We start from the raw sequence: 22,666 nt of genomic DNA on the forward strand, positions 1-22,666 counted from the left end.
ATTTCCAAAAAGAATCAAACAACCAAAGGATGACCTTCTGTATTGTAGTTGAAACTGTTGAATGTTGAATGTTGACTAGTGTACTGGACGAAGCTCACTTAGTGTTATCGCAGCGCACCAGGATCGAGGCCTGCAAAATTAAATCGTATAGCTGTAACACGAGCCCTTTTTAAGGATTTAAAATTTGAGGAAAATTAATAGACGACAGTCCGCGGTGGCATAGCCTGTTTTGAAATAACTGGCTATAAGCCTACATTTTGTTCACCTCTAAAGCACAAAATATGATCTAAACTACAACATGCAGTGCTCTAACTGACCTGAATTTTCAATATTCGTCCACTACACCAATACCCGTTAGACGAATTGTGATTTATTATTAATTTTAACATTTATGAAACAATAGTATGTGATGATACTGGAAGATTTGGTTTGAAACATCTCTGTTACTTCCTGTTGTGTTTGAGGTTGATTTGATTAAGCCTTTTTGGTGATAAAATTAAACAAATCGGTTTACAACCAACAAGATACCATGAACAAACTGCCTATAACAGGAATCGGAAGTCTAACAGGGGTCAGTGATTCAATTTAATATCGGGTCTACCTGTTGGTACTTCGTCTTTGAAGACCATCCACACATCCTCCACCTGTTCAACTTACCTGCCATCACCTGCAGTGCAACTGCTAGTAGGTTGTGCTCCAACATACGAACTCTGATAATAGGAGGGGTTGGTACATCCACAAGTGAGTAGTAGACAAATCTGGTAAAATCTGATTATACAGTCAAGATCCAGTGTCTTATGGCTTTTGCAATTTTTAAACGGTATCGGTACTTAATCCGTTCAGAATTCATACACAATCAATTCTTATACTCATCACATTTTCTTTGTACGCGGCAGCGATGACCATCGTTGTGAAAACACGGCTTCCCTTTCGCTGTTGTAGTTATTTCCGGTACTCATGGTGTATAGAACGGAAGTATGGAACAGCATGGGAACGACGCTGTCGATGTGAGCACTACCTGACCGACGGTGAAAAAACGTCCGCTGCTGTTGAACGACTGACGTAAATCAGCAGTGGGGGGGGGGGAAGCCTCTTGTCGGAAATACCACGGTGGAGAAACGACTGGTCGGAAGTCCCACAGTACCTGAGCGCTTACAGCAGGGTCGAAACGCCTCGGCCGCAGCTCCTAGATCATCAAGCAATACCAACTGTGACCTGAAGTCATTACCCAGTGGCTCCCCACACTATGACTGTAGGAGTAGCACCATTGTGCCTCTCTCCGAGGTCACCACCATTCTCGGCGACAATGGTCATGCGGGGTAGTGCAGAATCACAACTTATTACTGAAGAAAATGTGACACCATCATCGGCAGTCCATGCTTCCCGATTACAGCACCTCTCCAAATGCAGCCGTTTGTGGTGCGGTTTTGACGGCAGCCTATGCATAGACTAGTAACTCCGTAGTCCAGCTGGTCCTAGTCTCTGACCAATGGTGCGGGATGACGCAGAAAGTGACCCACTGTCCATTACTTGTTCTCGAATGGCAGGCGCAGATGTGAGGTGGTTACGATGTGCTTGGTGCACAACATGGCCATCCTCCCTTGCAGTGGTCATGCAGTATCGACTGGAATCTGTATGATGAGTATGCGTGCCCACTCGTCCCCATGCTACCCATTGGGCCACTGGCACATTCGAGTACCACACAAATTTGGATATCGACAGCCTTCATTTCTGTGCAGTTTTGTAAGCTACTTGCATCCTGCACACTGTGAGTACGGGAAATACACTGAAGTTCCAAAGAAACTGGTATAGACATGCGTATTAAAATACAGAGATATGTAAACAGGCACAATACGGCGCTTTGGTCGGCAAAGCCTGTGTCTGGCGCAGTTGGTTGATCAGTTACTGCTGCTACAATGGCAGGTTATCAAGATCTAAGAGAGTTTGAACGTGATGTTATAATAGGCGCACGAGCGATGGAACACAACATCTCCAGCGATGAAGTGGGGATTTTCTCTCGTACGACCTTTTCACGAGTGTACCATGAATATCAGAGATCCGGTAAAACATCAAATCACCGACACCGCTGCGGCCGGAAAAAAAATATCCTGCAAGAACGGGACCAACAACGACTGAAGAGAATCGTTCAACGTGCAGAAGTGAAACCCTTTCGCAAATTTCTGCAGATTTCAGTGCTGGGCCATCACCAAGTGTCAGTGTACGAACCATTCAACGAAACATCATCAATATGGTCTTTCGGAGCCGAAGGCCCACTCGTGTACCCTTGATGACTGCACGACACAAAGCTTTAAGCTTCGCCTGGAACCGTCAATACCGACATTGGACTGTTGATGATTGGAAATATGTTGCCTAGTCGGACGAGTCTCGTTTCAGATTGTGTCGAGCGGATGGACGTGTACGAGTATAGAGACAAGCTCATGAATACATGGACCCTGCATATCAGCAGGGGACTGTTCAAGCCGGTGGAGACTCTATAATGGTGCGGGTCGTGTGTAGTTGGAGTGATATGGAACCCTGATACATCTAGATACGACACGTACGTAAGGATCCTGTCTGATCACCTGCATCCATTCATGTCCATTGTGCATTCCGACGGACCTGGGCAATTCCAGCAGGACAATGCGACATCCACACGTCCAGAATTGCTACAGAGTGGCTGCAGAAATACTCTTCTGACTTTAAACACTTCCGCTGGCCACCAAACTCTCTAGACACGAACATTATTGAGCATATCTGGGATGCATTGCAACGTGTTTTTCAGAAGAGATCTCCACCATCTCGTACTGTTACTGATTTATGGACAGCCCTGCAGGATTCATGGTGTCAGTTCCCTCCAGCACTACTTCAGACATTAGTCGAGTCGGCGTCACGTCATGTTGTGGCATTTCTACGTGCTCGTGGGGACCCTACACGATATTATGCAGGTGTACTAGTTTCTTTGGATCTTCAGTGTAACCACAACAAGAAAAGGGAAGCCATGTTTTCTCGAGGATGGTCATCGCTGCCTGGTGTAAGGAAAATGCGATGAGTACAAGAACTGACTGTGCATGAATTCCGAATAGAGTAAGTGCCGAAACCGTTTAAAAATTACGAAAGTCAGAATCATGGCTGAACAGTAAGCAACCTGTCTGCCAAATGGAAATCCACAATGAGGTCCCTTTCAAACTCTGCCAGATGCTGATAGCACTGTCTGACACATGGCATCTCCGTCTCCTTCACAGTGATTAGTCAGCTCCTGACCCTCTCACACCCCTTCTATACCGAGGCCTGGTAACAAACACTAAACACGAGCAATACTTAAGCACTATGGAGGCTATTGTACCAGGCACAGAAATTTGCAACTCTAATCATTTATAGAGCCACCAGTGGAGTGTTCGTGTACGCAGTTACATTCACATCCGACCAAGTCTTCTGGGTGCTTCACTTTTTTTTACAGGCAGTGCACATCCTACTGTTATAATAACAACCTTTCACAAACTTGAAATAATCTCAAATACCAAACAGAAATCTACTACTTAAAAGGCAAACCGTCTTGCCGGAGGAACATCCTCAACTGAGCATTATAGGAGAGGTTGAAAATACCGCTTCAGTTGTAACGGTTTTTTTTTCAATACTTAGACCACAACCGGTTTCGGGCTATTACATGACTATCACCATGTGTGATACATGTACAGGGTTATTACAAATGATTGAAGCGATTTCACAGCTCTACAATAACTTTATTATTTGAGAAATTTTCACAATGCTTTGCACACACATACAAAAACTCAAAAAGTTTTTTTAGGCATTCACAAATGTTCGATATGTGCCCCTTTAGTGATTCGGCAGACATCAAGCCGATAATCAAGTTCCTCCCACACTCGGCGCAGCATGTCCCCATCAATGAGTTCGAAAGCATCGTTGATGCGAGCTCGCAGTTCTGGCACGTTTCTTGGTAGAGGAGGTTTAAACACTGAATCTTTCACATAACCCCACAAAAAGAAATCGCATGGGGTTAAGTCGGGAGAGCGTGGAGGCCATGACATGAATTGCTGATCATGATCTCCACCACGACCGATCCATCGGTTTTCCAATATCCTGTTTAAGAAATGCCGAACATCATGATGGAAGTGCGGTGGATCACCATCCTGTTGAAATATGGAGTCGGCGCTGTCGGTCTCCAGTTGTGGCATGCGCCAATTTTCCAGCATGTCCAGATACACGTGTCCTGTAACGTTTTTTTCGCAGAAGGAAAAGGGGCCGTAAACTTTAAACCGTGAGGCATCCAGAAGCTTTAAACTGCACATACCATCGCCGAATGGGGTTAGCAGTTGGTGGATCTTTGTTGAACTTCGTCCTGAAGTGTCGTTGCACTTTTAGGACTGACTGATGTGAGTGCATTTCTAGCGCGACATACGCTTTCTCGGCTCCTGTCGCCATTTTGTCTCACTGCGCTCTCGAGCACTCTGGCGGCAGAAACCTGAAGTGCGGCTTCAGCCGCACAAAACTTTATGAGTTTTTCTACGTATCTGTAGTGTGTCATGACCATATGTCAATGAATGGAGCTACAGTGAATTTATGAAATCGCTTCAATCATTTGTAATAGCCCTGTATATGTTCATTTAGTTCATGACTGCAACACGTTATTCTACGTCGCCTTATGCGTCTCCACTTAATAAAAATCTGCATGCCACTCAAGGAAAAGCGGAAAACATTCATTTAGTTTTACGTTTTTTGCATAAGCTTTAAGCTGCTGGCTCCCAGTTAGATTTAAAATGGTTCTGTACTGCCCCTGTTTCAATATCTTTCTTTACCTCTCATAATGCACTCTTAACAATTTCCAGCAACATTTTTGTAATGTTTTTTCGTTTTGTATGTAAATCACCAATTCAAATTGTGAACAGCCGGGTTAGTTGGACCCGTGTTCTGCTTCCCGTCAACAGCCGGCAGTGCTAATGCCAATCTAGTTCACCAGTTTACTTCCTCCATTGTGTACACTACTCCACACTCTGCGCTCGCTGGTCGTACTCATCGTAGTATACTCCCCATTGCGGCTGTCGGGGTCGCAGCACAGAATGTGAGTGTGCTGGTGTTCATTCCATAATTCTTTACCTACGAAATCGTCCATCGTATTGTCTGGTGTCGCTTTGGCACTGACTTACGTTTTACCGCACCTACCCCGACCGATGTTTTCTAAAATGTTATATGGAGCTCCTTTTTTGTTTTCTCATGTGTGCTAACGCATGTGAAAATTATCATTGGGTTCGGTCTCTTGTTTGTTTCCCATCTCACACCTGACGATGGGCGTGGAAAATAGCCCGAAATCGGTCGTGGTCTAAGCACTGAAAAAATAAAAAACCTTACAACTGAAGCGGTATTTCCATCACTTAGAAGAACATACTGATTTCTTTTGGAGCTCCGTAAACTGTGAAGAACTCGTACAACTCGAGCACTAACGTAAATGTGGCAATGAAGTGGTGTGTGTGTGTCAACTTTAAGGGGACCAGCGCGGTAAGATGGCTCGAAGTGGCGACGTGTCACAGTGACAGAAAGGAACTATCGTGTTTGGACTTGCCCATACTCACGCCGTCAATGAAGATTTCAGATTAGTTGATGAAGTAGCACCGCAGTCCAATTTTTCGACAGTTACTGGTGTACTACTCGCGACGGTGTAACATGGACTAAGAGCGTTGACCGTAAAAATATCCTAACAGCCAGGGAGCAGAGACGAATGTGTCAGTGACAATGAGTTTCAAACCCGACAGTAATCGCTGCTGTCAGTGAATTCAGATCCATCTCAACAAGTTTCCAACCGAACATTGCTTGCAGTGGACGTTCGGTTGTCGTTGTTGTTGTTGTGGTCTTCAGTCCTGAGACTGGTTTGATGCGGCTCTCCATGCTACTCTATCCTGTGCAAGCTTCTTCATCTTCCAGTACTTACTGCAGCCTACATCCTTCTGAATCTGCTTAGTGTATTCATCTCTTGGTCTCCCCCTACGATTTTTACCCTCCACGCTGCCCTCCAATACTAAATTGGTGATCCCTTGATGCCTCAGAACATGTCCTACCAACCGATCCCTTCTTCTGGTCAAGTTGTGCCACAAACTTCTCTTCTCCCCAATCCTATTCGATACTTCCTCATTAGTTATGTGATCTACCCATCTAATCTTCAGCATTCTTCTGTAGCACCGCATTTCGAGAGCTTCTACTCTCTTCTTGTCCAAACTATTTATCATCCATGTTTCACTTCCATACATGGCTACACTCCATACGAATACTTTCAGAAATGACTTCCTGACACTTAAATCAATACTGGATGTTAACAAATTTCTCTTCTTCAGACACGCTTTCCTTGCCATTGCCAGCCTACATTTTATATCCTCTCTACTTCGACCATCATCAGTTATTTCGCTCCCCAAATAGCAAAACTCCTTTACTACTTTAAGTGCCTCATTTCCTAATCTAATTCCCTCAGTATCACCCGACTTAATTAGACTACATTCCATTATCCTTGTTTTGCTTTTGTTGATGTTCATCTTATATCCTCCTTTCAAGACACTGTCCATTCCATTCAACTGCTCTTCCAAGTCCTTTGCTGTCTCTGACAGAATTACAATGTCATCGGCGAACCTCAAAGTTTTTATTTCTTCTCCATGAATTTTAATACCTACTCCGAATTTTTCTTTTGTTTCCTTTACTGCTTGCTCAATATACAGATTGAACAACATCGGGGAGAGGCTACAACCCTGTCTCACTCCTTTCCCAACCACTGCTTCCCTTTCATCTCCCTCGACTCCTATAACTGCCATCTGGTTTCTGTACAAATTGTAAATAGCGTTTCGCTCCCTGTATTTTACCCCTGCCACCTTTAGAATTTGAAAGAGAGTATTCCAGTCAACATTGTCAAAAGCTTTCTCTAAGTCTACAAATGCTAGAAACGTAGGTTTGCCTTTCCTTAATCTTTCTTCTAAGATAAGTCGTAAGGTCAGTATTGCCTCACGTGTTCCAGTGTTTCTACGGAATCCAAACTGATCTTCCCCGAGGTTGGCTTCTACTAGTTTTTCCATTCGTCTGTAAAGAATTCGTGTTAGTATTTTGCAGCTGTGACTTATTAAACTGATAGTTCGGTGTGCCGGCCGAAGTGGCCGTGCGGTTAAAGGCGCTGCAGTCCGGAACCGCAAGACCGCTACGGTCGCAGGTTCGAATCCTGCCTCGGGCATGGATGTTTGTGATGTCCTTAGGTTAGTTAGGTTTAACTAGTTCTAAGTTCTAGGGGACTAATGACCTCAGCAGTTGAGTCCCATAGCGCTCAGAGCCATTTGAACCATTTGATAGTTCGGTAATTTTCACATCTGTCAACACCTGCTTTCTTTGGGATTGGAATTATTATATTCTTCTTGAAGTCTGAGGGTATTTCGCCTGTTTCATACATCTTGCTCACCAGATGGCAGAGTTTTGTCAGGACTGGCTCTCCCACGGCCGTCAGTAGTTCCAATGGAATATTGTCTACTCCGGGGGCCTTGTTTCGACTCAGGTCTTTCAGTGCTCTGTCAAACTCTTCACGCAGTATCGTATCTCCCATTTCATCTTCATCTACATCCTCTTCCATTTCCATAATATTTCGGTTGTCGGTTACCTCGTAAAAAGCTAATGCTGATAGTAATGCTATTGCTGACAGTAACGCCTAAAGCTGTACGTCTTCAGTGGGACATGCATTATGGAAACTAGACAGTAGATGGCACCAACGAGTCGCACTTTTGCGTCTTTTCAAACAATGTGAAACGTCGAGTGTACTGACGACACCACGGGACGTTTAATCCAAAGTTGTGGATGGTATAGTTAAGGCCGGAGCTGGAGCTGTGATACTTTGGGAGTCTTGGACTCACTCATTTACGTAACCGTAAATACGAAATAGGATGTGAAACCTGAGCTTATCATGGCCACTACGATGTTCAAATAACTTACGGTTATGCAGCCGGGTGACGTCGTCGAAAATCACCGACATTTCGACAGGTGACCATCCAGTCATTTTCGAGGCAAAACTGTTGCAAGTAAGGGTTGCGCAAGGGATTTGAAACCTACATTTTTTTCAGATACCCTCAGAAAAAATATGGTCATATACAGACAAAGAAATGATTACAGTTTCAGAGAAAAATGGATGGTTTATTCAAGAGAAAGGGCATCACAAATTCAGCAAGTCAATAATGAATTGGTCCACCACTGGTCCTTATGCAAGCAGTTATTCGGCTTTGCATTGGTTGACGGAGTTATTGCATGTTCTCCTGAGGAATGTTGTGATTCTGTCCAGTTGGAGCGTTTGCTCTGCAAAATCCCAAGACAATTGGACGGCCCTGCCTACAATGCTCCAAACATTCTCGACGGGGGAGTGATCCAGCGACCTTGTTGGCTAAGGTAGGATTGGACAATAACGAAGACAAGCAGTATAAATCCTCAACGTATGCGGGCGAGCTTATTTTGCTGAAATATATCCCCAGAATGAGTTGCCATGAAGGGCAACAAAATGGGGCCCAGAATATCGTCGACGTATTGCAGTACTGCAAGGGTGTCACGGGTGACAACAGAGGGGCTCCTGCCGTGAAAAATAATGGCACCCCAGAACATCACGCCTGGTTGTTGCTCCGTATAGTGGACGGAAGTCAAGTTGGTATTCTACCGCTGTCCGGGGAGTATTCAAACACAATTCGGCCTGAAATGTGATTGACTAGAGTAGAATTGTCTTCAGTGATCAGTCCCACTTCGGACTGAGCCCTAAAGACTAACGAAGATGTGTCTTGGAGGCGCCCCAGACAGTGATGGGATCAACCTGACTGTCGCCGGTCATACGGCCCAACAACTAGGAATGATGGTCTGGGGTACCATTTCTTTTCACAGCATGACCCCTTAATTGTCATTCGCACCACCCTTAAGAGCAGCGTTACGTCGACGACATTATAAGCCCCATTTCGTTGCCCTTAATGGCAAGTCATCGTCGACTTACCTTTCAGCAAGAAAATGCCCGCCCGCACATGGTGAGTGTTTCTATTGCTTGTCTTTGTGCTTGCCACTCCATACCTTGGTCACCAAGGTTACCGGATCTCTCCAAAATTGAGAATGTCTTGAGCATTACGTGCAGGGCCCTCGAACCATCTCGGGATCTGACGATCTAATGCGCCATTTGTACATTCTGGCACTATATTCCTCAGGAGGATATCCAACTGGTCTATGAATCAATGCGAAGTCGAATAACTGCTTGCATAAGGACCCGACGTGGAGCAAAGATTTATTGACTTGCGCAATTTGTGAAACTTTTTCTCTTGCATAAATTATCCAATACTTCTGAAATTGTAATCATTTGTTTTTCTGTACATGTAAATAACATCTACTGATTTCCGTCCCTTACGGATAATTACTTCGTGGTGCGTCGTTTTTACTGCTTTACAGTCTGTTTAGACGATTCTTTTGTTGTTTGGTCTCCTGAGAAATTGAATGTCTTTTTAGAGCATCTGGATGCAATGGACCCGATTATTCGTTTCATGTTGGAGGTCGATGTGCTGGGCAGGAAGAAGGCTGTTTACAGGAAGCCTACTCACAATGACTTGCATCTGTGGGCTGATAGTTGTCATCATCCGACTCAGTGCGAAGAGGTAGTTCGCACTATTGTTCACAGGGCCCACGTCATTTCAGACCCTGACGGTTTGTCAGCTAAGTTAACACATCTTCAGGGCAACTTTCGTCAGAATGCATATAGTGAAAGATAGATTAGACGAACGTTGCGTTCTCGACCAAAGGCGCACAGGGTGAGTGACGATAATACCGAGTCGGTACCAAGGTCTAAGTACTTTATACCTTACTGGGGGAACATTTCCAACAAGACTGGTCGTATTTTGCGGCAATATGATGTGAAATGTGTTTTCCGCCTCCATCTAAGATTAGGGTCCTTTTAGGTTCCGTTAAAGATGATTTTGGTTTGCGTAAGGGAAGGTATGTATCGTATTTCTTGCAGTTGTGACGTGTCATATGATGGTCTGATTATCATGACAGTGGAGGACCGGTGTACTGAACACAAGTACAACAGCCAAGCCAATCGGTTATTGCAGAACATTGTCGTGGCTTCGGTAATCCTATGGAATACAACAACAAGGAGATTCTGCCATGCACTTTCAGCTATTGGAATAGTGTTATTAAGATTGCAATTAGATAAAATTACCAAGCCTCCTTGTAAATAGAGATGGAGATATTTCCTTAAACACTGCGTGGAATCTGTCTTTCTTTTCAAAAATAGAAGTACAGAGTTAATTCCCACGTCAGTAATTTTCATTATAAATAACTTTTAGCGCTGGGTACCTTTGGTTATGATGGTGCTAGTGTTTGTAGTTTGTGTGCGTGTGTGTGTGTGTTGTCTTTCCGGAACTGCTCTGCAAACCGAGGTTTTTGAATTCTCTCGCACAGCGCTTACTTGTTGCAGATTCGCCCTCAAAACGACAGGGTGGTCACCTGTCGAAATATCTAAGGTTATCGACAACTTCACCCAACTGCATTCCTGTAATTAGTTGAATATGAACTAGAAGGTTTATTTCAACATTCTCGATGACCAAATTGGATATTTGTAGTAAGGACTATAGGACCAAACTGCTGAGGTCATCAGTCTCTAGGCTTACGCACTGCTTACTCTAGCTTGAACTAACTTACACTAAGGACAACACACACAACCATGCCTGAGGGGGGACTCGAACCTCCTACTAGGTCAGCCGCACGAACCGTGACAGGCCGCCCCAGACCGCACGGCTACCTTGCGTGGTCTCGATGACCAAGTGTTGCTCTTTCTTCTACATCTTGATGATGAGTGTGCTGTGAACACTTCAAGCCAGCTGCCAGCAAACCCGCGCCTATCTCCTTCTTGATGGCACTACGCCGGCATCGCTAACTATTCTAAGTCTGCAGTGGGGCAACGAGCGACACACGGGTAACATCACAGATACCTACTGTACTGTCCTCCAACTTGGTGGCGGGTCCACCTTTCTATACCCGTCATCCCAGAGTGTGGTCACTTGTTTGAACCATACCATATTTGGCCATCATCATTTTGAGTGTGCCGGTCGCTGTGGCCGAGCGGTTCAAGGCCCTTCATTCTGGAACCGCGCTGATGCTACGGTCGCAGGTTCGAATCCTGCCTCGGGCATGAAGGTGTGTGATGTCCTTAGGTTATTTAAGTTTAAGCAGTTCTAAGTCTAGGGGACTGATGACCTCAGATGTTAAGTCCTATAGTACTTAGAGCCATTTGAACGATATGAATCTCCTGGGGTAACTAACAAACATTTACATTGTCATTGACAATAGGGACTATTTTCCGCATCAAAGAAAAGAAAAAAAAATCATACATGTCGTGTTTGCTTAGGAGTGTGTTACATGTGTCACAGGTGGGCCATTTCTGGTGGCCCCAGAACTGAGGATTCTGGAACTCAGCCGATGTGGCATCTCTACTGTGCCGCCTGCTACCTTCCGGAACCTCACCGGCCTCTGGACACTGCGTCTCAAGGAGAACCACCTGCGTGCAGTGGACGGCCTGACGGACCTCCAGGAGCTGGAAGTTCTCGATCTCCACGGGAATGAGATCGTCTCCATCCGACCGGACGCGTTCGTCACTGTGCCCAAGCTGAAGCAGCTGAATGTGAGCAGCAACCCACTGCTGGTGCTGTCCAGTGGAACATTTCTGAACGCGGCCCACCTGTCCTTTCTGGATCTGAGTCAAACTAACGTGACGCGTCTGGGTCCCGATGTCTTCAGCGGAACACCAGCACTCACTGTCCTCAGGTCTGTACTCTCACTCGAATCACTGGTTGAAGTGGCCAGCTTGGCAAGACAGGGTCACGTCTGTCTTGCGTGGCATCACCCAGTTAATCACAGTAGTAATACCAACAGTTTAAATTTAATCACTATTTATGTGTTTTGTAAGATCGTGTTTATCCACAGCGCATTTACGACGGCGGCCGAGTTTAGGTTCGTTCTGCGCATCTGACGTCACAAAACACAGTCAGCCAATGAACAGAGAACGGCGTTGCCATAGCTCCGCTGTAGTGCAGAGCACGGACGAGTGTCTTCAGTTTTAGAAACTTTCAGTCATAAATAAAGTAATTGAACAAAAGCAATGTCTTGATAGCAGACTTTATATAAAAGAAAGTTTGGAAAAAGCATTCTTTATACCAACTGCTTCATATTCTATTAATTAATTAAACCAAACAAGCAATAAGCCTCCTAATTCAGGCGATAGCAAGGAAATTCATTCTCACTAACCGCTTTTTCGCAATAAAGAACAGTGGTAATTGTTTATTTCCTATTGCACTTCGACGAAACGTGAAAAATTCATTCCAACTGTGTTTGTCGGTCGTTTGCGTGATGCTGTATACTATTCCAGGAATTCTATTGCAAGGTGAGCTGTGTTAGGGTAATGGTTAAGGTGTTTGGCTGCTTAGCGAAAGGTTCCAAGTTCAAAGCTTGACCAGTGCTTAATACTTTATTTATTTAAAAACAACATCGAAGTGTTTTAATTCATGAATTTTATTCGTTTGAATGTAATTTTTTGAAATTTCTAGTGGCAACTAAAATCGACCGTACGGAAAGTATACGCTGTGGACTTTTTCCTCTGCAAAGTCTTCAAAATTTCGTGCAATGGTTTACTACATTTAATGCTGCACAATAACTGCGTTAAACATCGAAACAAAATTAAGTCATTTATGGGGGGAAGGTATCAGTCAACAAAATGTGTAAAAATCAAATTTTTGGACCAAATAGTTTTTGTGAAATCGAATGATAGTGTGTCAAAGCAGTGGGAACACCATGTGTCTGCACAGGCGAGCAGTGCAGTGATGACAAAATCGCGCACAGCGCGGAATGCGGGGAGCACGTCTCTGAAGCAGCGAAAGGGTTAATGCAGCCGTGGTGGCTTTACTTCATAAACTGCGCGCTCCCCCCTAAACGTAAGTTTGGCAACTATACTATGGCGCTGCTTCTCTTGGCGCGTGCGACTGGCAACACAGGAATCTCCTGCGTCTGGGCGGGCATGCGCGAGCTGCCAAGATAAAATAATTGAACTATAGTGTCACCAAGCGTCCAGAAAGTCGAGGATATGCGCGCAAGTTTGGAACGTTCCTCCCAGCGGCGCCTAAGGAATTTAAGAATAATCTTTGATGTCACCGATTTTGAGGAATTTTATTATGATTATTCTTCCTGCCATTAATGTTATTGCAACCTTGAAACAGAATTGAATATTTATTACAATATGTTATGGTCATTCTACGTTCAGAACAAGTATATAGCCGTGTATATACCATTCCCTGCGATGACGCAGCTCTCTTTACTGAAAGTTCGGAGCCTTTCAGTGCCTCGAGAGTAGTAGGACGGGAAATCACTTGAAATCTGCTCGAAGAGTGAAGAAAAGGTCGGAAATCGGTAGATGAGACGTACATGTACAGACAAATGATTACAATTCCAGAAATATTGGATGATTTGTTCAAGAGAAAGCCCTACACAAATTGAGCAAGTAAATAAAGCTTCGCTCCACCTCTGCCCCTTATGCAAGCAGCTATTCGTTTTGGCATTGATACATAGTCTTGTTGGACATGCTCCTGAGGGATGCAGTGCCAAATTCTATCCAACTGGCGCGTTAGACAGTCAAATCCAGAGACGTTTAGAGGGCCCTGCCAATAATGCTCCAAACGTTCTCAGTTGGGAAGAGATCATGCGACATTACTGGCCAATGTTGGGTTTGGCAAGCACGAAGACAAGTAATAGAAACTCTAGCTGTTTGCGGGTAGGCATTATTTTGCTGAAATGTAAGCCTATGATGAACTGTCATGAAGGGCAACAAAACGGGGCTTAGAATATCGCCGACGTACCGTTGGCTGTAAGCGTACTTCAGATGACAATGATAGGTGTCCTGCTATGAAAAGAAATGGCATCCCGGACCACCATTCCTGGTTGTCGGGCTTTATGGCAGGCGACATTCAGGTTGATATCCTACAGCTGTCCATCGCGTCTCCAGACACGTCTCCGGACTGGAATCTCATTGACTGGAATAGAATTGTCTTTAGTGATGAGTCCCGCTTCGTACTGAGCTCCGATGACCAATAGAGACCAATTTTCGAAGCTTTTTCTCTCGAAAAAATAGTCAAACTTTTCTGAAATTGTAATAGTTTGTCTGTATGTGTACATCACATCTATCGATTTCCGTACCTTTCGCATAATTCCCTCGTAGCGCGTAGTTTTTTTTTTTTTTTGTCTTAAAGTGTGTGTGGTAATTCTGGAGCACTTCATTCCCAGTCAGCGTGCTAAAATTCTGAAGAGAAAATCAGTGTTGGAGATGTTCCATCTTCAAAGTGCTTCAAACAAGAAGAAACGAACTTGAAGGCCAATTATAATTTAACCTGTGAAGACATAAGTTTCGAAATTGTAGTTATATTGATAAACGGGTGCGATATTTCAGCGTCAGAAAGCATAAAAATTTCTGGAAACTGCTGGAAACGTTTGCGTTCTTTCGACGGCTGATGCAGATGCTGAACGTATTTTTCACTAATTTTGGCATAGTGGATAAATGAAAGAAACAGTTTAAAGAATGGAACTTGCTCAGAATTTTATTATTATGCTATCTGGCAAACCCGTCAGTGTTCGAGTATTCATTTTGGCAATTTTCTACGAGAAACGAAAACTTAAAATGAAGTGTGTTTGTAGCGCAATATAGAAAAAAATTAATTTCCATGTATTTGTGAAAACACCTTTGAAATTATGAAATAGTTTCTGCACGACAGGCGCATCTACATCGCCTGTCCACAATGCAATTTTTGTAAACGTTTCCATGGCAACGTCTCTTCATTGCTCTATAGACAGCTATTGTTTTCGCCTACAGCCGTTGCGGTTCGCAGCTGAAAACCGTCAAAAGCGCTGTCAGGTGTCAAGGATTTATTTAAACTGACTCGATTGTAGGAGTGTCTTGGCAGTAAAGAATAAATGACGTACAGAAAGTTTATGCATGATGTGACATTTTTTCACGCATCTCAGTGTTCACTTCATGTCTCTTGAACTATGTAGCGTACAACGACATACTTGTGCAGCTAAATTCAGCGAGATATGTAGATACGGTCTGCGAAATGAATAGAGTTTGCAGCAAAGAAGTAATAAATTTAAACGTCATTAACAATGCAGCACTTCTTCATTCTCAATGTTTGCTATGTTATAACTCCTGAATTGTGTGTGGTAGCTATGGTATAATTTTGTTGGTGCATTTAGCGACATATGTGAATGCTGTCTGCGAAATTTGTTGCGAATAGTCAGTAGCAGGGAAGCAATAAATTTAAACGTCATGAAAGTTGCGGCAGTTTATCACGCAGATAGTTGTTTATGACGTCATATCTCCTGAACTCTGATAGGTGGGTAGTTCCTACCCCGCAGCGAGTGTTTCAGACAGTTAAGCGATATGTATACCAAGTATGGTCTAAGTCGGTCCACTCGTTTTGGGGGAGGAGGTATTGAACGTGTACGTACAACCATTTTTATATGTATGGCTTTCAGAGCTAGCAGAGATTTTAAATAAGTTGGCTGATAAATAAAACTCAAAGGAAATTATCAACGTCCTCATATACGGTATATAGAGTACTTACATTTTAAAATAATAAAATAATTTTAGCTTCCAACATTTGATCTTCTGCTGTGTAACGCAATATTCAAACCTTATCAGCCACTTATTAAAGTAAGGCAGTCGCTTTAACGTTTCAAAAAATGTAAAAATACGACCAGTTTTATTTTAAGTTACACGTAAAAGGTGCGATGATTGATCTCAATTCTTCATGTTTTTCTTCTTCTACATTTCATGGGTTAGGCATTGAGCATTTTTTGGCTTCTGAAATTGTCTATCCATCTTTCCGTACGACTCCCAACATTTACTTCTGTTGGTTTGTAAGCTACGATTAGTTTTGAAAGCTTTTTACTATCCATCCTTTGTACGTGTTCGTATCAGACATTGTTGTATTTGGTTAGTCTGCTTTCAATTGGCTCTACTTTTAGCACTGTTTTTTTATGTGGCCTCTTCTTGAGTACCATTTTGTCCTCCTTAGAAATTTCATTCCTGCACTCCGCGTTTTACTTAATGTTCCTTTTGTAGTTAAGCAGGAACCGAGAAGTGCTGGAAAGAACATAAGTCTATAAAACTTTCCTGTCGTTTCCCGTCTGACCTTATTTTTACATACATTATCAGTAGTACCACAAATATTCCCAAATGTAGCCAATTTTCCATCTAGATCTTTAATATTGTCTAGGCCGATTTTAACATCCTAAATAAGTGAAAGATGATGCTTGTTATAAAATCATATTATCTGCGATAATTTTTGTATCGGATGGGATCTTTCTCCCAAAACCCATCAGCATAGTATTGGTTTTAGAAGTATCAACATCGTGCTGTTTACGAGGGTGATTCAAGAAATGAAATGATCGTACGGCATTGTTGACCGGGAGACCCCATGCGGGGTGTTCGGCCGCCGAAAGTGCGAGTCCTTTTTAGCTGACGCCACTTCGGCGACTTGCGAGTCAATGATGATGAAAGACACACAACACCCATTCATCTCCAGGCAGAGAAAATCCGTGACCCCGCCGGGAATCGAGCCCTGGACCCCACGAGCTGCGGACAGGGTGATTCAGTTGGTAAAGTACACGTTGTAAGTCGTCATCTTTTTCTTGCAATATCATGACAGCAGCTACACAAAGTAAAAATTTAAGAAGGTACGTAATATGCGGCTTTCTCGGCGTATACAGGGTGAAAAAGAATTTAAACCGATAAACTCTGAGAAGTTGTAGGGGACATCAAAACAAATATTTTTCCCTAATGTCATTTTTTCCTATGAGGAGTATTTAAACAGGTAGAGGAAGATTTCTCTGGCGGCAAATTAATTAAATCAACAAACACTTTTCCATATTTTTATGACCAAGAGACAACACATTAACACAACCCAGTTTCACTTACAGTAGATTTTCAAAAATGTCTCTATTGACACGTAAACAAAGGTTACACCGTCGGATCATGTTCTGTCTGACACGGTCAAAAAAACCCCAGGGGTATCCTGAATTGTTGCTGCTGCTGCTACTATCCGGGCAACCAGATCCTCTTCTGATGCAACAGGAGTTGCGTAAACAAGGTTGCGCGTCTCTCCCCACACAAAAAAGTCCAGAGGGGACATATCTGGGGATCGAGCAGGCCATGGTACAGGACCACCTCTGCCAATCCACGTATCTGTGAACCGTCGGTCCAGGAATCGACGCACACGACGACTGAAATATGCCGGCGCCCCGTCATGTTGGAACCACATGCATTGCCTTGTAGGGAGCGGGACGTCTTACAGCAATTCTAGCAATGCTCTGGCGAGAAAATTGTAATAGTGCCTGCCGTTTAATGGCGTAGGTAGCAGATACGGCCCAGTTAAACAGTCGCCAACAACACCGACCCACACATTAACAAAGAACCACACTTGATGACCGCTAGTAAATGTGGCATGTGAGTTATCATCACTCCAAACATCCGAATTGTGCATGTTGAAGACTCCATCACGCCCGAACGTTGCTTCATGGGTAAACAACACAGAGGATGGAAATGGAGGATGCATTTCACACTGTTCCAGGTACCACTGCGAAAACTGTGCTCTGGGTGGGTAATCAACTGGTTCCAGGGTGTGGGCATGCTGTAAGTGAAATGGACGTAACAATTGCTCTCGAAGGACTGTTCTTACCTTTGTCTGATTCATCCCCATGTTACGTGCAATTGCACGACTGCTGATTGAAGGATCCCGCTCCACATGCTGCAAGACAGCTTCCTCAAATTGCAGCGTTCTTATTGTGCGACAGCGTCCCTGTCCAGGTAATCTGCTAAATGACCCGGTCTCACGCAGACGTTGGTACACAGCAGCAACGGTCGTATGATGCGGGATACGGCGATTGGGATATTGTTGTTGATAAACCCGTTGTGCAACTCGTCCGTTGTGGTGCGCTACGTAGTGCGCACCAACCATATCAGTGTACTCACTCCAGGTGTATCGCTCCATTAGTAAGCAGAGACAATGCACTACTACACTGGTGGACAGCAGCTGCCTACAACTGAAGAGCATAATATGGCCTCCACCGGTTTAAATAATCCTCATAGGAAAAAATGACATAAGGGAAAAACATTTGTTCTGATGTCCCCTACAACCTCCCGGAGTTTGTCGGTTTAAATTCTTTTTCACCCTGTATACGCCGAGAAAGCCGCATATTACGTACCTTCTTAAATTTTTACTTTGTGTAGCTGCTGTCATGATATTGCAAGAAAAAGATGACGACTTACAACGTGTACTTTACCAACTGAATCACCCTGTATACCGCTTCCAAGATTATCGGATGTGCTGCCGGATTCAAACGTCGAAGGTCCACGATATTTCGGCGAGGAAACATTCCGCCATCGTCAGGTGGTGCTGATGGAATGAAGTGCCTATTGCGTGCTGGCAGTGTTTATATATGCCGGTCATTAGATCGGCACTAGTTGGTCCCGGAAAAAAAAAAACATATTTGACCGACTACCCGCACAATTGAAGATCGATGTACAGAACATGAGCACCACACGCGCTTACTGCGGCCCAACAAATCTGTGAAAGCGGAACACTGCATCGTAAAAGGGGCATAAAATGAATTACCTGCAATCGAAAGTCCTGGCCACCACCGGTAAATTTTGGGACTGCGATTTAAAAGAAGCAACTGAAATACGTGTTGTGTTGGCAGAACAGCCAACACCGTGTTACTAGTGGAGGGCGAAATGCACGCGTTTTAGCTCACGCAGGCTGGCGTGAGGAGGGAAGGACTATACTGACATGAGGTCTGGAACATGACAAGGAATTAGAATTCAGTAAGCGGACATAGTTTGATACTTGACTTTAATCCATTAATGATGAACGTCGCTCTTGACGGTACATGGTTCAAAATATTATCTGTTCAGAAGACATATAGTACCTGAATAACGCGCCTTGCTAGGTCGTAGCAAATGACGTAGCTGAAGGCTAAGCTAAACTCTCGTCTCGGCTAATGAGAACGGATGTAGACAGTGAACCATCGCTAGCAAAGTCGGCTGTACAACTGGGGCGAGTGCTAGGGAGTCTCTGTAGACTAGACCAGCCGTGTGGCGGCGCTCGGTCTGCAGTTACTGATACTGGCGACACGCGGGGCCGACGTATACTAACGGACCGCGGTCGACTTAAAGGCTACCACCTTATTTAATCAAACGGGAGACGGTCTTCCAACTAAGCAAGGCATGGGGGCTAATACTAAGCTCCTTCAAAAGAGAACGTGACATCCGGACGCGAAAAGTGATAGAGGCAACGGGCAACAGAGACTCTCCCCGAAATTCGCAGCCGCATGCTCTTTCATCACCTATCACGGTGCTGGTCCGGAGAGACCCGAACTCTAGACCGACAGGTATGCACTGAGGTGACAAAAGTCATCAGATAACTCGTCATATCGTGTCGGACCTTCTTTTGCCCGGTGTAGTGCAGCAATTCGACGTGGCATGGACTCAAAAAGTCGTTGGAAGTTCCCTGCAGAAATATTAAGTCATGCTGTCTCTATAGCCGTCCATAACTGCAAAACTGTTGCCGGTGCAGGATTTTGTGGATGAACTGATGTCTTGATTATGTACCATTAATGTCCTATAGGATTCAAGTCGGGCGATCTGGGTGGCCAAATCGTTAGCCCGAATTGTCCGGGATGTTCTCCAAACCAATCGCCAACAATTGTGGCCCAGTGACATGGTGTAGCATCATCCACAAAAATTCCATCGCAGTTTTCGAACATGAAGTCCATGTATGGCTGCAGAAGACCTCCAAGTAACCGAACATAACCGTTTCACAATGATCGATTCAGTTGGACCAAAGGACCCAGTCCTTTCTATGTAAACAAAACCAGCACAATTACGGAGCTACCAGCAATTTGCACAATGCCTTGTTGAGAACTTGGGTACGTGGCTTCGTGGGCTCTGAGTCACACTGGAACTCTACCATCAGATCTTACCAACTGAAATCGGGACTGATTTGACCAGACCACGGTTGTCCAGTCGTCTAATGTCCAACCGATATGGTCAAGAGCCTAGGAGAGGCTCTGCAGGCCATGTCATGCTCTTAGCAAAAGCACTCGTGTCGTTCGCCTGCTGCCATAGGCCATTAACACCGAATTTTGCCGCACTGTCCTAACGGATACGTTAGGTTGCTTTTCTGTTTCTGATGTTGCTTGTCTGTTAGCACCGACAACTCTATACAAACGCCGCTGTTCTCGGTCGTTAAGTGAAGGCCGTCGGCGACTGTGTTATCTGTGGTGGGAGGTAATACCTGAAATTTAGTGTTCTCGGCACACTCTTGACATTGTTGATCTCAGAATGTTGAATTCCCTAACGAATAACAAAATTAAATGTCTCATGCGTCTAGTTCCAACTACCATTCCTTGTTCAAAGTCTGTTAACACCTACCATAATCACGTCGGAAACCTTTTCACATGAATTACCTGAGTACAAATGACGGCTCCGCCAATGCACTGTCCTTTTGTACCTTGTGTACTGAATACTGCCGCCATCTGTATACATGCAGATCGCTATCCAATGACTTTTGTCACTTCAATGTAAATACCACCTGATGATGACGGAACGGTCGTTCGCCGAAATATCGTGGACTTTTGATGCTCCGACAGTACGTCCGAGAACCTTGGAAGCATTTTACACGATGTCTTTTTGTATTTTAAATACCTTTCTGTATGTGCCGCTCCCCATGCAGGATAATGTCATTAAAGTAATTGTTAAAAAGAATGGTTGATATTCAACACTCTTGTCCTAATCCTTTATTTATTAAAAATTTCTTCTGTTGTTCTTGTATTATGTGAAGGTTTCTTGTCAAATACGGACAATGAATTTGTTCTGAAACAAGTAATAGAGAAAAGACGAGAACAGAACCTACAAGACACGTAGCAATTAAGATTTGGTCAAAGTATTTGACAATGCGAACAGAAACAAGATTTGAGGGTGCAAACGGTTCTAGGCGCTACAGTCTGGAACTGCGCGACCGCTACGGTCGCAGGTTCGAATCCTGCCTCGGGCATGGATGTGTGTGATGTCCTTAGGTTAGTTAGGTTTAAGTAGTTCTAAGTTCTAGGGGACTGATGACCTCCGAAGTTAAGTCCCATAGTGCTCAGAGCCATTTGAACCATTTTTTTTTTTTTGAGGGTGCAAACAGGGTCGATTTACGGCCCAAGCGGCACAAGCCGCCACTTGGGGCGCCAAGGGAAGAGGGGCGTAAGACGCGTCACAAAACATGTCCCTAACCAGTTTCCCGATATATGCTAAGACAGAAGTTAAAGTTTTGCATAAAGTTGTGACTAATAAGAGACGAGATCTTTTATTAATTTTATTAGGTACGTTCTCACGTTACGACGTTCTTTCATTTTATTTTGTTCCTGTAAATTCGTTTGCAACTATACTTTTTAAGTTTGTTGGAAATTGGAAATTTGTGGGAAGATCTCATGGGACCAAACTGCTGAGGTCATCGGTCCCTAAGCTTACACACTATTTACTCTAACGTAAACTGACTTATGCTAAGGACAACACACACACACACCCATGCCCGAGAGAGGACTCGAACCTCCGACGGAGGGAGCCGCGCGGACCGTGACAAGGCGGCTTAGACCACGCGGCTACCAAGCGCAGCTAAGTTTGTTGGAATTGTCGCAGAGCATTTCTGAAGATGTTCCGTAGTATTCTCGGAGTCTCAGCAATGGTACTGCAACTTTGTTTAGAATCTATAGACTGAAAAATTAAATGAAATGATCGTATGGCATTGTTGGCCGGGAGGCCCCATTCGGGGGAGTTCGGCCGCTGTATTGCAAGTCCACATCGGCGACTTGCGAGTCACTGATGATGAAAGACACAGAACACCAAGTCCCCTGTCGGGAATCGAACCCGGGCCCCCCTGCGTGGTATGCGATAACGCTACCGCTACGCTACGGAGGCGGACTATAGTGTACAAGAATGCGTTAATGGATCTTCATAGACCACCCGGAATCCGCCTGCGCTCTAGTACGACATTTTCGATGGAATGTGGTCGATAGTCGTCTAATTGTCGTAGATAATAAAAAGTTCGTAAAGATAAAAATATTTTCCAAAGAACGATGGTTGCAAGTTTAAACTCTACATCCATTCTTTATAGATCCAAGTGATCTGTGAATCGCCGAACGACATGCCACCCGTGAGTCTGTGCCTTGTTCAAGTAAAACACCAACGTATGTTACGAATACTAAGCGAACTATATTCTCAAATGAGCTTTACACTTCTTCCATACATGATTTTCCTCTTACGTAGTAAAATCGTCATTTCTAGGAGTAAACGCCGCAGTCCAAAGGCTACATCTACATCTACATTTATACTCCGCAAGCCACCCAACGGTGTGTGGCGGAGGGCACTTTACGTGCCACTGTCATTACCTCCCTTTCCTGTTCCAGTCGCGTATGGTTCGCGGGAAGAACGACTGTCTGAAAGCCTCCGTGCGCGCTCTAATCTCTCTAATTTTACATTCGTGATCTCCTCGGGAGGTATAAGTAGGGGGAAGCAATATATTCGATACCTCATCCA

General features: G+C 44.2%; 1 protein-coding gene across 1 annotated transcript in view; it reads left to right on the top strand.

The window, feature by feature from the left end:
* LOC126474034 (insulin-like growth factor-binding protein complex acid labile subunit) overlaps positions 1–22,666 on the top strand; it is a 168,877-nt gene that overhangs the window by 77,515 nt on the left and 68,696 nt on the right. The window contains exon 3 of the mRNA XM_050101441.1: positions 11,418–11,811. Within this exon, the coding sequence (XP_049957398.1) occupies positions 11,418–11,811 (394 nt within the window). The remainder of the gene's footprint in view (positions 1–11,417; positions 11,812–22,666) is intronic.

This window comes from Schistocerca serialis, chromosome 4 (genome assembly GCF_023864345.2).
Source record: "Schistocerca serialis cubense isolate TAMUIC-IGC-003099 chromosome 4, iqSchSeri2.2, whole genome shotgun sequence".
NCBI lineage: Eukaryota > Metazoa > Arthropoda > Insecta > Orthoptera > Acrididae > Schistocerca > Schistocerca serialis.